The sequence below is a fragment of the Oryx dammah genome, unplaced genomic scaffold (genome assembly GCF_014754425.2).
Source record: "Oryx dammah isolate SB20612 unplaced genomic scaffold, SCBI_Odam_1.1 HiC_scaffold_11, whole genome shotgun sequence".
NCBI classification, from domain to species: domain Eukaryota; kingdom Metazoa; phylum Chordata; class Mammalia; order Artiodactyla; family Bovidae; genus Oryx; species Oryx dammah.
In genome coordinates, this window is record NW_024070195.1 from 49,739,848 (window position 1) to 49,757,540 (window position 17,693).

Below are 17,693 nucleotides of genomic sequence, written 5' to 3' on the forward strand. Positions count from 1 at the left end.
GTCTGTTTCCACAACTGTAAAACAAAGAAAGTAATACCTGTGCCATGTTTAAATAAATTAAATGTTATTTTAATATATATATTATACATATATTACATATATAATATATATAATTATAATATATATTATTCATATATTTATTTAATTATATCTTATAATATATATTTATAAATATATTTATTATATATGATATATAATTATAACAAATATTTATAACATATAAAAGATAATTTCCAACGTTATCTTGAAGAATAAATAAGAAAATTCAGAATAGAGTAAGATAACTTGGAGAACAGTCTTCTGGACTCTGTGGGAGAGGGAGAGGGTGGGATGATTTGGGAGAATGGCATTGGAACATCTATAATATCATATATGAAACGAATCACCAGTCCAGATTCAATGCATGATACTGGATGCTTGGGGCTGGTGCACTGAGACGACCCAGAGGGATGGTACGGGGAAGGAGGGAGGGGGGTTCAGGATGGGGAACACGTGTATACCTGTGGCAGATTCATGTTGATGTATGGCAAAACCAATACAATATTGTAAAGTAATTAACCTCCAATTAAAGTAAATAAATTTATATTAAAAGTTTCAGCATGCTTTATTTATAGGGAAGTTAGCCCTCCTTCTTCCACAAACAAAAATGGTGGGGGAGAGACGAATTAGAAAATGACTTTCTGAAAAGAGATGGTGGAAAAGTTTATTTTAAAATATCCAAAGTACTTAAGCTGCATTTTGAAGTGCATTTGTGAGAGAAGGATGGGCAGTGTTGGTGATACCCGGGGGGTTTAACTCTGCTTTATCAGAAGAGGAATAGCAATTGCACTTGGAGAAAGAGACTGTACGGGGAGGGCGGAGCAACTGTCGTTGCCTGCTTCCTAGTGTCTTCCTTCTTCCACATGTTTTTCTAATTCCTTCACAAACTGATTATGTGGCTTTTCAGTTTTAAAATTCAGCCCCCTCCCAGAAGGCCCCTATAGATAGGGACTGGGGAAGGAGGAACGGACGGAAGAAAACCAGTCAGTCCCGCTGTGACTGTCCAGTGGAGGCGCGTTGCTGTGCGGCGATACCTCCGCGGAGCCGCTTTATTTGTTCATCAATGAGCATCTACTGCATCCCCTGGATACAGGTCAAGCCCACTGGAACCCGCAGCCACCCATCACAAGCAGTCTTCACTGTATTTCCAGAGCGGGAGCGCCGCCAATCTCTACGCACCGAGTGCGTGTGCCGGTAGGAGAGGGAACAGCCGAGCCTCCAGACGCGGGTGGAGTCGGCTCTGCGCTCCTGAGGCGCTCCCGGCGCTCTCCCGTCCTCGCTGCGCGCCTCCTCGCCCCATCTCCCCGCCGTCTCGGACTCCGGCTTTTCGGTTACGGTGCCTTTCCCGCTCTTCCAGGCTCGCGCCTCCGCAGAAGACAGACGGCTCCTTACACCTGGGCGCCACAGCTGAGCGCGCCTAACGGCCTGAGGGCTACGGCTGCGAGGAGAAAGCGCGCGCACCTTCCTTGCTCTCCTCCCGGCGGCCCCGCCTCCCGCCAGTTCGGCGGACCGACGTGGGATGCGGCCCAATGGAGACTCTCAGCCGCTGCGGGCCCCGCCCCTCAAGGCACACCCACCAATGAGCGCTTGGCAGGGGCGGGACGCGTCCTGTGCCCGTCTCCCCGTCCAGGCCGCCGGAGCTAGCCGACCTGGGCGGGACCGAGATACGGCTGCTCGACCGGCCCGGAGGCTCGGCAGCGCTTCAGCCCGCGGCGGGGCGGGCGGCGACGGCCCAGAGAGGGCGCCAGACACCGGCCGTAGCTGAGGCGGGCGGGCGGCGGGCGAGCAGGACGGCGGGGACGTGCGTCCAGCGCACGGAGCCCTGAGCCTGGCCGGGGGCCGTACGAAGTCCGCGCTATGGAAGAGGAGAAGTACTTGCCTGAGCTGATGGCAGAGAGAGACAGCCTGGACCCGTCCTTCGTGCACGCCTCGCGCCTGCTGGCCGAAGGTAGGACTTGCCCCCGGGTGGGCGCCGACGGCCGGCCCCCGTCGCCGCGGCGGGGCTCGGGGAGCGGAGTAAGGGAGGATGCCTGTTTCCTTCGCGGAAACTGCCCTGGACGATGCTCGCCCAGAGCCGCGGCGGAGCTGGTCCTTCGGAGGCGGGTGCTACTTCCTCACTCCATTCGCGGCTGAATCCGGGTAGCACGGAGCGGCGGGCGCTGGCTGTGAAGACAGTGCCCTTTAGGATCACTGATGCAGCGACGTTAAGGAGTTGCGTGGTCCACCAGGATGTTTAAACTCCGGCAAGGGAAGGGAAGTCAGTCTGGAGTGAATGGTGATCAATGTGGTGTTTGATGAGCTGCTTCTTATCTACAAATCAGTTTTTTTTTTTTTTTCCCCTTTCCCTTTTTCTTTCCCTTTTCCTCCTTTCTTTTCTCTTATTTTCTCTCCCTTCTGATTGAGAAGTGATTTTGATTTCCTTGGTCTAATTACAGTCTTTCCTATGGAAAGACTTAGTATTAACCTAGATTAAATTATGCGTGTTCTGTTTGTGAATGTGGAAGTGGCTGAAATGCATATCAGCTTATTTGAAGTGTGATGATTGTGTGCTCTGGGAGATGCTGGTCCCTGGGAACCCTCCACAATTGATCAACTGTTGTACCAAGTGTGCAGTTTGTGTGTGTGTGTACCTTAATGTTAAAAGAGATTTAATTCCCAGAGGCATATAAATATCTTGTCTTTTGTGTTCTGTTGAAGGATTGTTTAAACACACACACAAGAACTTCTGTATGATAGAAATATTAACCTGATTACTTCCATTTATCTTGAAACAGTGCTAAAGGTACCCAAGATATCTGTAGCAATCTACATTTACCTTTATAAAAACTAAAGACTTTTTTTGGGGGGAGGGCGGTGAATGTCTCAATAGAGTTGCTTCATCATCAAATTGACTACAATGCAGTTTTGTTCCTTAGGTTCTTAGGAACTTACCTACAGCAAAACTAAAAGTAATAAGTTTCTTCCCCTTAGCCCTTCAGCATCAAAAGAAATGTTTTCTTTTGTGAGATTTAAGTTTACATGGAAGGAGAAATTCTAATCCTCCATGTATGAATTAAATAGGCATTATACTTATTTAAATGTTTTATTGATGGATTATTTGAAACAATAAAGTATCAGATATTTTTCTATTTTGTATATTAAGTAATTAAGAAAAACAATTGAAATATTGAACGCGTGAAACAAGTAAACTACTTTTCAAGGGACAAGTTGATTTTGTAGAGAGTTTGGAAGGGAAAATGCAGTCATGCTTACTACTTTCTTGGTTACTGAATAAAAAAAATGCAACCTAAAATTGTAAATGAAAGTCAGTTAAAAAATTAACCTCTAATCTATTAAAAATAAATAAACTACATAAAATAATAGGAACATTGAAAATTAATGGATTAACAAATGTTCAAAATGATTAAAAATGCCATTGTGTTCCTAACTCATCTATTTCAATGCATTTTCCAGAAATGTCTTCATTTAGCTGATAAAGTCTTTAAAATAGAAAAGTTACAAATTAATCATTTTCTCAGACCTGCTAATTGGACTTCTTTTGGGGACAGTAGGCTAGATGATTAATTCATAAGTCATTAATGAGAGTTAGTGTACTGAAAACTGCCAGACTAAAGCAATGCATGTGAGGAGCTCTAAACAGAGTATAGAAGTATTTCTCTGTGGTAAAACAGTCAGAAAAGTCTGTGCACCTGGTTCCTTAACATTTCCTTAACATTTTATTTTTCTCAGAAATTTGGTTTCTTGATACTTAGGAACATGTTCCTATGTACTTTGTAATTTAATATTTTCCCAGTAGGGGGAAGCATGTTCTGCCTTTGTAACGAATCAGAAGTAAAAAGTGCCTAAATAGAAAAATGTCTAAGGAAGAAACAAAGATAGGTGTCCACGTTTTAGAGGAATCATGAGGAGGAGGAGGGGAGTAATGATAATAATCTTGAGTATATAAAGAGACTCTTTGCAACTAGCTGAAAGATCCACAAGATCTAAATTCTGTAATTGTACTCAGGCCTCTTCATGTTCTCGCTGAACAGTGTCCTTCTGAATAAACCTTAACATACATTTTACATTACAGATCTTTCGTTGTTTTTTCAAAGGTCATCTACCTAGATTCTTAGGTCTTATTTTGAATCTCTATAGGAGAGTGTTGTTGAGATAATTTTATTTTTCACCCCTGGAAATGTACTGATTGAAGGCAGTGGCTATAAATACACCTGACATAGATGTTCGTTAGGAAAGAAGGTGTTCCATGAAGTACATTTCAGCCAGCACTGTGCAGAATGTCTCAAGACTGAGTGTGTAATAAAAATGATCCAGATGATTCAGTTCTTCGGAATGGTTTTCTGGAAGGTAATATATACAAGGTCAGTGATGTAAGCCACTGAGCATTCATAATGATTTGTTTTGCTGTTTTGATTGGTGGTAGATGCAAATCAGTGCTCCATTGTGACTACAGACTTAGAATTGAAGGTCATGGGGTTAAAAGTGCTGGTTTGTTGGTTATTTTGTTATTTTTGTTGTAGTTTATTACTTCACTTGTTTTGGCTGCGTGCTTTCAATACGAATGAGTCTGACAAAGCTGATAGAAGAGCCTGAACATTATATGTACTATGTTGTTACTTAGAAAAGATATTGAATAATATGTTTTGAATAGCATATATTGATTAATTAAAATAATTTTCTTCTGGATTATGATATTGTCTATTATCTATTTGTATGGAAGGTGCTTTGGAGAATGAGAAAACAGCAGATTCAGCACAATCCTTGAAGTTCCACTCAGTCTCTGAATTTGCTTGCCAGATGAAATTAGATGAGGTTATTTATATCTATGATACTTCCGGGAAGCACACTAAACTGTGGATCCAGATACCTGTATTTTAATTCCACTTTTGCCTAAAATGAATCTTGGTAAATTTCCCTTCCCTGGGCCAGTTTTCTTGTCTCTCAAATTGAGGAGCTGGACTAGATGACCTGTATGCTTCTTTGTAATTCTAATTAAGTCTGGGACTGTTCCTGATGCAAAGGAGTGCAATTTGTATATTCAGAATACCAAAATCAGTGGATAAACATTTTGGAAACTTTTTTCATTTCTTAGTTTAATGATTAATAATATGTTTATTGCGTTGTATTGCAGTTTGAGGCATACACATTATTTTGGGCACTGGGGACAGATTTATGTTCTTACTGAACTATTTTCAATGCTTGGGAGTTAAAAATGTATATACATGGAAATATTCGTTTTTTTTTGCAGTAAAATGTGTCTATCTGCTGATAGACATAGATCTGTTCAAATGTATATGTTCAATTATGGTGATTCCATACCTTTAGAAGGATTAATAAATTCTTATCCAATTCAGAGTGTTTGAGTTCTCTGTCTCTTCACAAATATTGGACAATTCATCATTGTTTTGGTTTATTCATCATATGATAAAGTCAAATATTGCTAATATCTGAACAATTCAAGTATTTCTAAAAAACTCTGAATGCTTTTTTCAAACTTTTGTGAAAATTTTGCCCTTCCATTTAGGATTGGCCTGTTTGCAGGTGTGGGTGAACGAGAAGAACAAGGATAAATAATTTATTACAAAAGCTGACTTGTAGTGGTTTAACTACATTTAGATTTTCAGTAAGGATTATTTTTAATTTTGAATTTGTTCCTTGAAATATTTAAATATGTTGTGTTCTTAAGATAAAGAAAGGTATTGGTATAATATCTAAAACCCACTTCTGATAAAAACTAGTATTCATGTGACTTTTCCTTTGATCAGTGACTTTTCCTTCGCTCTCCCAATAAATTTGGGATAATTCTATTTATGTTTCTTAAAACAAAAAATGGCAAAAAATAACTTAAAGATTTTCTTTGATCTGAAAGATATCTTTGATCTGCAGTTAAAACATATTTATTATATAGTGGAGAAATTCTACTTTAACAAATAAAACACTTGGGATAGAGTGTTGACACCCCTGCCAACTATGAAATAAAGGGTATTTCATTTATTTCCTTTCTGATCCTCAGTTTCTTCATTGGTAAACCAGCAAAACTAGTATCCATCAGGCATGGTTCTTTTAAGGTTAAAAAAATACTGTTTGTGACATGTAAGCTATATTTTAAAATATAAATTTTATACAATCAAAGCAAAAACTGAAGCAGAAATTCTACAAATATAAGTGTCGGGGTCCAGCCCCGGTGGATCCAGGGTAATTCGAAGCGGGGACGGAGTAGGCGAGAAGAGATTTATTTATTTAGAAATTTAAAGAGAGATTGAGGAAGAATAATATAGTGAAAAAATAGAGGAGAAAAGAGACTGATACTCCTTGGTTTACACAGAAAGCTAATAAAGTCTCAAGACAAGAAACTTGTACCGTCTATGTTAGGCCACAGGTGCCCGCTTGAATAGTGGAGGGTGCCCCACCTTGGGCTTCCTCTCACGTGGGTCTTAGAAGTCCGGGCAAATAAGTAGACATGAAGAGCCTCTGTGTTCCAAGGGATCAGCCTGAAAAAGAGAGGGATGGAGAGGGAGAAAGAGAGAGAGAGAGTCGACATGGGGGAGGCCAAGCTTGTGCAAAAACCCTATAACTTTGTTTTCAAAAGGTGCTTATATACCCTAAAGTGAAAGTGAAGTCGCTCAGTTGTGTCCGACTCTTTGCGACCCCATGGACTGTAGTCTACCAGGCTCCTCCGTCCATGGGATTCTCCAGGCAAGAGTACTGGAGTAGGTTGCCATTTCCTTCTCCAGGAGATCTTCCCGACCCAGGGGTTGAACCCAGGCCTCCCGCATTGTAGGCCGACACTTTACCATCTGAGCCACCAGGGATGTGACTTTTTACATAATGGAAGATACAGAGTCATGCAGGGGCAGCAGTCCTGACCCTTATCGATACCAGGCTTTCTTTCTGCATATCTTTCCGTATACAAAAGGTCTCAGGTGATTTACATTATCTTCTGGACAAGAGGCCTGTTAACACTTTATGGCTCTCTTCCTTAATGAATGTTAATCTCATTTCCCCTGAAGTGTTTTTCTTTATTCTGCATCACCTTTAAAGTACTAAATAAAGTTATATCCCTGTAGAACAAAGGCGCAGTGGGTTATAGCAAAGAAGGTACTTAACTCAAAGATCTACGTTGCTACTTGTTTTTTCTATATACCAACTATATCAACAAATAAAAGAGATGAAAATTTGGCAGCAAGTATTGGCTCAACAAGGAAACCCTTAGTCAGTCTTCTTCTAATGATTTTGACTCTTCAGAAGCCCCTACATTCCTAGGATGTTTTAAGCTTCCTGTGCCTCACAGTCGGGAGGCGGCAAACAATCACAGGCGCGGCTGTAAGAGTCCGGCAGGCAGGCTAGAAAGCCATCAGAGGGGTTTTTGGATTGAAACACTCTTATTATGCCCAGGAGACTTATTATCTAAAAGCTCTAAATTAACTTTTTCCAGAAAAAAGTGGTGGGGGGACAGCCCCCTGTTAATGTCAGAAGAGTAGGTGGAAAGCAAAACACAGTAAAGCAGGCAGACTCTGATTTTGGGGGTAGATGCTCGAGAATTTTCAGGGGGACCCCTGAGGCTTGATCTCACCTTTGCGTATGCTGAGCCTCCTTCCTCATGACTTTTGCCACGGGTGGGGTTCCTCACGCTGGTTCCTGGCATATAAGATAATACTTTTAAGATTGTCCTTAGCATTTTAATGACACTATGGACTTGACCTCAACTTGAAGTTTGATTTTTTAATAACATGAGACTGACTCTTGTTAGTACTTAACTCTCTGAATTATTGCTGAGTGAAATTTTAACTCATAAACCAAAGTATGAAATAAATTATCTTATGAAAGATGGTTCCAATGAGGTTTTTTAAAATATGTTTCTTCTGCCAGTGGTCGCTTGTCCATGTCTGACTTGAGCCTGGTTGGACCAGGACATGGGTAGCTCAAGACGAATTCCACATTTGCTTGTCCGTCACTCTGGGCAGCTATTTTCATCCTTTTTATCAAGGGAAGTAGATCTGTCTCTTCCAACGTTCTTCAGACTCCTACTACCTAGAAACTCCTGTACTCTTTTCATTCCCCAAGGATGAAATGCCTCTTTTTGTTCAAGGCTGACTTGTTCTCAGCATCCTTAACCCTGGTTCCCCTCTTCCCCCAGGCCTGTCCTGTCATTGTGTCCTTTCTTTAGTGGCTCCACCTTCTTCCTCCTCATCTTACCTTGCGGCAGCCTGTAAACATGATTCAACTAGAATCACTTTAAAAATGTATATAATACTTATTTCACTTTCCAAAAGTAACACAAATAATCTCTCTAGACACTTTTCCTCCCTTGTTTCCTTCCAGTTTCTGTTACTGTGAGTCTGTATTGCTGCTGCTCACTTTCTCAGTTTACCTTCCACGGCTCTGTGTTCTGGTTGCAGCCTCCCATTTTGTCCTGAAACTAGAGTCTCCAGTGAGAATCATCAAATTGCCAAATCTGATAAAATGTTTCTGACCTCTCATCAGGGTACTTGGCTGTACTTTGCACTGTTGGTCTTTTCTCAATTTTTTGGTTTCTCCCTTGACTTTTGAACACTACACACTGTTGGTTTTCTCTTTTCTCTGTTACTCTCAGAATCCTCCCTCTTTTTCATCATCACCCCAGCACACACACCCTATCAGCGTGGTTCATTTAAAGGCAAAGTCTAACTGTGTTATACCTTTAAATGCTGTTCTGGAAGGTAGGCTGTCTCTGACCACAGGCCAGCAGAGGAGGAGGATGGGGGGTGCCTCCTGGATGTTCTCAGGGCAGGGAGAGTTCAGGCTCTCCCAGGTGCCCACGAGAGGGAAAAGGCCCCTCTTGTTGATCCCCATGTGACCTCTAGTGACAACAGGAGGGGTAGGGAGAAGTTCCAGCAGGAGTGAAAGCTGCTCTGACACCCAGTGGCTTGGAACGGGGAGCATGCATTGCCCCTGCTCCTGAGGGTAGACACCCAGGTCTCCACATGGCCTCTGTCCCCACTGCCAGTGGGACAGAAATCTCGTTGCCCATTCAGGCTTCCAGTTCTTCTAAAGACAAGGGGTGCCCCTTTACAGCAGGGGAAAGCTGGACACCTCAGCTCCCTGTTTACCTTTCTTGACTGAGGTGAGCATGAGACACTGGTTTTGGGGCCTGGTTTTGTTTTCTATGTCTGTGTTCTTTGGCTAGGGGAGGATGTTTGTCATTTAAATTTTTTTCTGTCTTGCAAGGTTGCCCTCTTTCTAGTCCTGCAGCTGGAAAGAGCAGGCTTTGCTTGAGCCTTTGTTTTTGTCTCCTTCTGTTGATGTTTTTGGTTTGCTAGCCTTTCAAGCTCCCACTTTGGTATATATGAAGCACAAGAAAAACTGGGGAAACATCTACCTAGTTCCCATGGTACCCAGGAGGGCTGCCTTCTTCCACAAAGTCTTTTGTGTTTATTTTATGTATAATACCTGGTCACCATTCATTTGTGTTATAATATCTTTCTTTATATGGTTTTCTTCTGAAGGTAGGTTTATTCTTGTACATTAATATTTCATTAATTAATTATGTAAGAATCAGCATGACCAGGATAAATCCATTTGGGTAATCAGAATGCAATATCTGATCAAAATTTTTGGTTTAATTAAGTATAAATCTAGACTGGAGCTCTGTGTCCGCATGGCAGCTGTATAAAGGAAGGATATTTTAGAAACCCTTGGAGATGACTCCATAGTGTCACCAGCCTTTCCTATGTCCTTATTTGTTCTTGTCTGAATACAGACAAGAAATGTAGCTTAATTGGAATTATATTGAGACCAGTCGGTTTGTTTAAAGCTATTATCAGTGTAAGACAATATATTAATAGATTGTAATATGATCCTTTTCTTACAGCAATGGTGAATTTCAATAAAATATTTTTTGGGGCTCCGAAATCACTGCAGATGGTGATTGTAGCCATGAAATTAAAAGACACTTACTCCTTGGAAGGAAAGTTATGAACAACCTAGATAGCATATTAAAAGGCAGAGACATTACTTTCCCAACAAAGGTCCGTCTAGTCAAGGCTATGGTTTTTCCAATGGTCATGTATGGATGTGAGAGTTGGACTGTGAAGAAAACTGAGCGCCGAAGAATTGATGCTTTTGAACTGTGGTGTTGGAGAAGACTCTGGAGAGTCCCTTGGACTGTAAGGAGGTCCAACCAGTCCATCCTAAGGGAGATCAGTCCTGGGTCTTGGAAGGACTCATGCTGAAGCTGAAACTCCAGTACTTTGGCCACCTCATGTGAAGAGTTGACTCATTGGAAAAAACCCTGATGCTGAGAGGGATTGAGGTCAGGAGGAGAAGGGAACGACAGAGAATGAGATGGTTGGATGGCATCACTGACTCAATGGACATGAGTTTGAGTAAACTCCGGGAGTTGATGATGGACAGGGAGGCCTGGTTTGCTGTGGTTCATGGGGTCGCAAAGAGTCGGACACGACTCAGCAACCGAACTGAACTGAACTGAAAGAAATAGAAATAGATTAAAAATAATAATAGAGTGCTGGTTAATAACTGATCTCCAAAGTGAATGTTAGCAAATACCCATGTTATGTGACTTTTTCATTTTATCCAATGGAGTGTTCTGAAACAGTCACGTTTTATTTGTCAAAAAGTTGAGGCGTCACAGCTCTGTATCCTTTTGCTCAATTTTTAAAAACTATTTTGGGAGGCAAATCATTTGTAGCATATTCTCCAATGCTTACCTTACCCTCCGGAACACTACTTCCAAAAAATTTCTGCAGTAAAGAGTGATTAAAAAAAATTAAAGAACAACTGAATGACAAAGTTTTAGGTCTCTTACTATAGATATAGTTCAGGTACAGTCTGGGCGATCAGTTTGTAGGGCAAGAACTCTACCACACTGAACTATGTGATTACAGTTACCTTTGAATGTTTGTTGATAACACTGGTCCTCAGTGTGTGTTATTGGTATGTGAAGAGATGTCAGATGTTTGTTAGTTTTTAACAATATACATGATATAAATTAGCAGTATATGGTGACAGCTGCTAGAGTTTACAGACTGTTAGTGGCACAGGGATTCTGAGGAAGTCATGGTGATCATAGATCTTTGTCCTCATCATCTCTCTGTCATCAATGGGGAGATACTCTTTGTCAGTCACTAAACTAGGTGTCTACATGTCTACCACTGTTTATCCACTCATAATCCTATGAGATAGTTATTAGTGTTACCCTGTCTTACAAATGAGAAAAATAAACAATTAAACAAGTTAATTTATTTCAGATCACTCAGCAAATAAATTATAAAGCTGAAACCCAGGTTTTCTCATCCAGAGGTTCCTGAAGTGGTTAAAACATCCTGTCTTCTGTGGGAGAAATGCAAGCATTATAGGAAGGTCAAATGTTAACATGCAAAGTAAGTCAAGGAGATCAGTGTGGTGGTACCCGTAATTTCTAAAATATGTTTCTGAATGGGAATATTGGGTGAATTCTTTCACAGCATCTTTAAATAAGTATAGTTTATAAAAGGTAAGTACATTTATAAAGGGGGAAATTTACCTTAGTACAGTTCAGTTCAGTTGCTCTATTGTGTCCGACTCTTTGTAATCCCATGGACTGCAGCATGCCAGGCCTCTCTGTCCATCACCAACCCATGGAGTTGACTCAAACTCATGTCCATTGAGTCGGTGATGCCATCCAACCATCTCATCCTCTGTCCTCCCCTTCTACTCTCACCTTCAATCTTTCCGAGCATGAGGGTCTTTTCCAATGAGTCAGCTCTTCACATCAGGTGGCCAAAGTATTGGAGTTTCAGCTTTAGTATCAGTCCTTCCACTGAACACCCAGGACTGATCTCCTTTAGGATGGACTGGTTGGATCTCCTTGCAGTTCAAGGGACTCTCAAGAGTCTTCTCCAACACGACAGTTCAAAAGCATTAATTCTTTGGCACTCAGCTTTATTGTTTAACTCTCACATCCATACATAACTACTGGAAAAACCATAGCTTTGACGAGATGGATCTTTGTTGTCAAAGTAACGTCTGTGCCTTTCAATATGCTGTCTAGGTTGATCATAGCTTTTCTTCCAAGGAGCAAGCATCTTTAATTTCATGGCTGCAGTGATTTTGGAGGCCCCCAAGATAAAGTCAGTCACTGTTTTCCCATCTATTTGTTATAAAGTGATGGGACCAGATTCCATGATCTTAGTTTTCTGAATATTGAGTTTTAATTCAACTTTTTCACTCTCCTCTTAGGCTTTCTTCTTCTTCCCTTTCTGCCATAAGGGTGGTGTCATCTGCATATCTGAGCTTATTGATATTTCTCCTGGCAATCTTGATTCCAGCTTGTATTTAATCCAGCCCAGTGTTTCTCATGTTGTACCCTACATATAAGTTAAATAAGCAGAGTGACAATATACAGCCTTGATGTACTCCTTTCCCAATTTTTAACCAGTCTGTTGGTCCATGTCCAGTTCTAACTGTTGCTTCCTGACCTTCACACAGATTTCTTGGGAGGCAGGTCAGGTGGTCTGGTATTCCCATCTCTTTCAGATTTTTCCAGTTTGTTGTGATCCACACAGTCAAAGGCTTTGGCATAGTCAATAAAGCAGAAATAGATGTTTTTCTGGAACTCTCTTGCTTTTTCCATGATCCAGCAGATGTTCGCAATTTGATCTCTGGTTTCTCTGCCTTTTCTAAATCCAGCTTGAACACCTGGGAGTTCACAGTTTATGTACAGTTGAAGCTTGGCTTGGAGAATTTTGAGCATTACTTTGAGATGAATGCAATTTTGCAGTAGTTTGAGAATTCTTTGGCATTGCCTTTCTTTGGGACTGGAATGAAAACTGATCATTTCCAGTCCTGTGGCAATTGCTCAGTTTTCCAAATTTGCTGGCATATTGAATGCAGCATTTTCACAATATCATCTTTTAGAATTTGAAATAACTCAACTGGAATTCCATCACCTCCACTAACTTTGTTCCTAAGGCCCACTTGAATTCGCATTCTGTCTGGCTCTATGTGAGTGATCACACCATTGTGATTATCTGAGTTGTGAAAATCTTTTTTGTATAGTTCTTCTGTGTATTCTTGCCACCTCTCCTTAATATCTTCTGCTTCTGTCAGGTCCATACCATTTCTGACCTTATTGAGACCATCTTTGCATGAAATGTTCCGTTGGTATCTCTAATTTTCTTGAGATCTCTAGTCTTTCCCATTCTGTTATTTTCCTGTATATCTTTGCATTGATCACTGAGGAAGGCTTTCTTATTTCTCCTTTCTATTTTTTCAACCTCTTCATTCAAATGGTTATATCTTTCCTTTTCTCTTTTGCCTTTCACTTCTCTTCTTTTCACAATTATTTGTAAGGCCTCTTCTGACAACCATTTTGCACTCTTTTTTTTTTTTTTTTTTTTGCGATTGTCTTGATCCCTGCCTCTTGTATAATGTCATGAACCTCTGTCCATAGTTCTTCAGGCAGTCTGTCTATCAAATCTAATCCCTTAAATCTATGTCTCACTTCCACTGTATAATCGTAAGGGATTTGATTTAGGTCATACCTGAATGGTCTAGTGGTTTTCCCCACTTGCTTCAATTTAAGTGTGAATTTGGCAATAAGAAGTTCATGATCTAAGGCCTCTTCTGACAACCATTTTGCCCTCTTTTTTTTTTTTTTTTTCTTGGCGATTGTCTTGATCCCTGCCTCCTGTATAATGTCATGAACCTCTGTCCATAGTTCTTCAGGCAGTCTGTCTATCAAATCTAATCCCTTAAATCTATGTCTCACTTCCACTGTATAATAGTAAGGGATTTGATTTAGGTCATACCTGAATGGTCTAGTGGTTTTCCCCACTTGCTTCAATTTAAGTGTGAATTTGGCAATAAGAAGTTCATGATCTTAGCCACAGTCAGCTCCCACTCTTGTTTTTGCTGACCGTGTATAACTTCTCCATCTTTGACTGCAAAGAATATAATCAGTCTGATTTCAGTGTTGACCTGGTGATGTCCATGTGTGGAGTTTTCTCTTGTGTTGTTGGAAGAGGATGTTTGCTATGACCATTGTGTTTTCTTGGCAAAACTCAATGAAGCTTTTGCTCTTCTTCATTGTGTACTCCAAGGCCAAATTTGCCTGTTACTCCAGCTATCTCTTGACTTCCTACTTTTGCATTCCAGTCCCCTATAATTAAAAAGACATCGTTTTTGGGTGTTAGTTCTGGAAGGTTTTGTAGGTCTTCATAGATCTATTGAGCCTCAGCTTTCAGCATTATTGGTTGGGGCATAGACTTGGATTAATATGAATTTGAATGGTTTGCCTTGAAATCGACAGAGATGTCGTTTTTGAAATTGCTTCCAAGTACTTCATTTCGGACTGTTTTGTTGACTGTGATGGCTACTCCATTTCTTCTAAGGGATTCTTGCCCACGGTAGTAGGTATAATGGTCATCTGAGTTAAATTCACCCTTTCCAGATCATTTTAGTTTACTGATTTCTAAAATGTTGATGTTCAGTCTTGCCATCTCATGTTTGATTACTTCCAATTTGCCTTGATTCATGGACCTGACTTTCCAGGTTCCTATGCAATATTGTGTGGATCACAATAAACTGTGAAAAATTCTGAAAGAGATGGGAATGCCAGACCACCTGACCTGCCTCTTGAGAAACCTACATGAAGGTCAGGAAGCAACTATTAGAACTGGACATGGAACAACAGACTGGTTCCAAATAGGAAAAGGAGTATGTCAAGGCTGTATATTGTCCCCCTGCTTATTTAACTTCTATGCAGAGTACATCATGAGAAACGCTGGGCTGGAAGAAGCACAAGCTGGAATCAAGATTGCCGGGGGAAATATCAATAACCTCAGATATGCAGATGACAGCACCCTTATGGCAGAAAGGGAAGAGGAACTAAAAAGCCTCGTGATGGAAGTGAAAGTGGAGAGTGAAAAAGTTGGTTTAAGGCTCAACATTCAGAAAATGAAGATCATGGCATCTGGTCCCATCACTTCATGGGAAATAGATATGGAAACAGTGGAAACAGTGTCAGACTGTATTTTTTTGGGCTGCAAAGTCATTGCAGATGGTGATTGCAGCCATGAAATTAAAAGACGCTTACTCCTTGGAAGGAAAGTTATGACCAACCTAAATAGCATATTCAAAAGTAGAGACATTACTTTGCCAACGAAAGTCCATCTAGTCAAGGCTATGGTTTTTCCAGTGGTCATGTATGGATGTGAGAGTTGGACTGTGAAGAAAGCTGAGTGCTGAAGAATTGATGCTTTTGAACTGTGGTGTTAGAGAAGACTCTGGAAAGTCCCTTGGACTGCAAGGACATCCAACCAGTCCATTCTGAAGAAGATCAGCCTTGGGATTTCTTTGGAAGGAATGATGCTGAAGCTGAAACTCCAATACTTTGGCCACCTCATGCGAAGAGTTGACTCATTGGAAAAGACTCTGATGCTGGGAGGGATTGGGGGCAGGAGGAGAGGGGACGACAGAGGATGAGATGGCTGGATGGCATCACTGACTTGATGGACGTGAGTTTGAGTGAACTCTGGGAGTTGGTGATGGACAGGGAGGCCTGGCGTGCTGTGATTCATGGGGTCGCAAAGAGTCGGACACGACTGAGCGACTGAACTGAACTGATGCAATATTCCTCTTTACACAATTGGATTTTACTCCCATCTCCAGTCATCTCCACAACTGGGTATTGTTTTTGCTTTGGCTCGGTCCCTTCAGTCTTTCTGGAGTTAGTTCTCCACTGATCTCCAGTAGCATATTGGGCACTTGCCGACCTGAGGAGTTCATCTTTCAGTGTCCTATCTTTTTGCCTTTTCATACTGTTCATGTGGTTCTCAAGGCAAGAATACTGAAGTGGTTTGCCATTCCCTTCTCCAGTGGACCACATTTTGTTAGTACTCGCCACCCCAACCCTAACTCAGTGAAACTACCTTAGTACAGAATTGTGTGAAGGATTATTGAGAAAGCCTAACTTTTCAGAATGTCTTACCCTAACTATTATTTCTGAGAAAGTCTGGGGATGAGGGGACCAGAGTAGAGGAATATGGCAGTTCTTTGTTTGCATCTGAAATAAGGATTGGATAAGTTTCTGTGATTTGTTGAGACATTTTTCTCTCTACATTTTTTTTTCTTTTAAGGAGAACTTTTTAACTTGCCATAGTCTTCTAGGAAGGAAGAACAACCATAGCCCCTCTCTTGTGTCTTGAGGGAGTGTGTGTTTAAAATTTGATGGTTTATCAGAGTTCACATGTTGTCAGAACTGGGGAACTCAGAAGCATGGCCTTATTCACATGTTTTGTATAGGTTCTGAAGCTTAATAGTTATTCTTTGAAGCAGAATGGTCAATATTATGCACTGTTATCAGGATTGCACAATTGTTGCTCATTTCCTTCTAATAATTGAATATTAGATTTTACTTTTTTTAATATAGATTTTACTCTTCTAATAAAAAAGCAGAATGTGTTTTCTCTCAATTATAGTTATTTTTAGCAGGTTCACTGTATGTCAGAAAATGATAATCCCTGATGCAACTCGGGAGACAGAGCCTATTTGACAGAAACTCAGCAGAGGCTGAAGGAGAATCCTGTTCATTTTGAGAAAGAGGAGATGACTATAGAGTAATAATTGTTTTCCTTGAACACACACTATGGGTCATGTCCTTACATTATATCCAAAAAGGCAGGTGGTATTGTCCCTATATTATGGGAAAGATAAAGAGGCAGATTTCAGAATAGCATAATTCATTTTGAGTTTTAATAAGAAGTCAAAGGTTTCATAAATGTCCAGTTTTAATGTGAAGGTGTCAAAAAGCAACCATTAAACACTGATATGTTAAAGATACTGCAGAATGAGTTGTTTAAGTAAGAACCAAGAGCTTGCTTTAAAAACTTTTAAGAAAGTTAAATGTCTATTACTAGAGAATTTTTTTCCTTTAAAGTAATTTCCTTTCAGAAAATTTATGGAATTTGATTTTTTAGAAATTTGATTCACATACAGCAATGCACTCATTGTTAGACCTGACTATAAAATGGAAACAGTAGCATGAATACATAATATAATTTAGTTGTGACTGTTTAGGCATGTGAATGTTTTAAATGGAGAAATTTATGTGAGTGTTGAATTAGGTGTCATCCATATGTCCACATAGTCTAAGTTTTCCTTCCTATAAGTCAAAAACTAGATGTTGTATTTTTATCCATCCAAGATCTGGTGGAAAAGGGGTGTGTTAAGGAATTGTGTGAGTGAAGTGAAAGTTGCTCAGTCGTGTTTGACTCTTGCAACCCAGTGGTCTATACAGTCCTTGGAATTCTCTGGGCTAGAATGCTGGAGTGTGTAGCTGTTTGCTTCTCCAGGGTATCTTCCCAACCTAGGGATTGAACCCAGGTCTCCCACATTGTGGATGGTTTCTTTACCAGCTGAGCCACCAGGAAAGCCCAAAGAATTGTGTGACGATGGAACATATTTGATAGGCTGAGGCAAATGACATTTCTGTTACATGCAGTTGTTTTGAAATGGACTTCAAGAGGAGACATGACTCTGTAGAAGCTAGTATTCTGAAATTAGTGAAAGATTGAAAATTATATCATATCTATATAAAGAAAATCTGGTAGAAAAAATCATTGTGATAATTAAGAGCCATTTAATGGAATTAGATGAGGTGATAAGTATTTGGAATG

General features: G+C 40.5%; 1 protein-coding gene across 2 annotated transcripts in view; it reads left to right on the forward strand.

Annotated features, from left to right (window-relative positions):
* Window positions 1–1,845: 1,845 nt before the first annotated feature.
* The window catches only part of KHDRBS2 (KH RNA binding domain containing, signal transduction associated 2), an 831,701-nt gene continuing 815,853 nt past the window's right edge, over window positions 1,846–17,693 (forward strand). For both annotated transcript variants that reach the window (XM_040249230.1, XM_040249231.1), the window contains exon 1: window positions 1,846–1,987. In XM_040249230.1, the coding sequence (XP_040105164.1) occupies window positions 1,897–1,987 (91 nt within the window). In that variant the 5' untranslated portion in view covers window positions 1,846–1,896. The remainder of the gene's footprint in view (window positions 1,988–17,693) is intronic.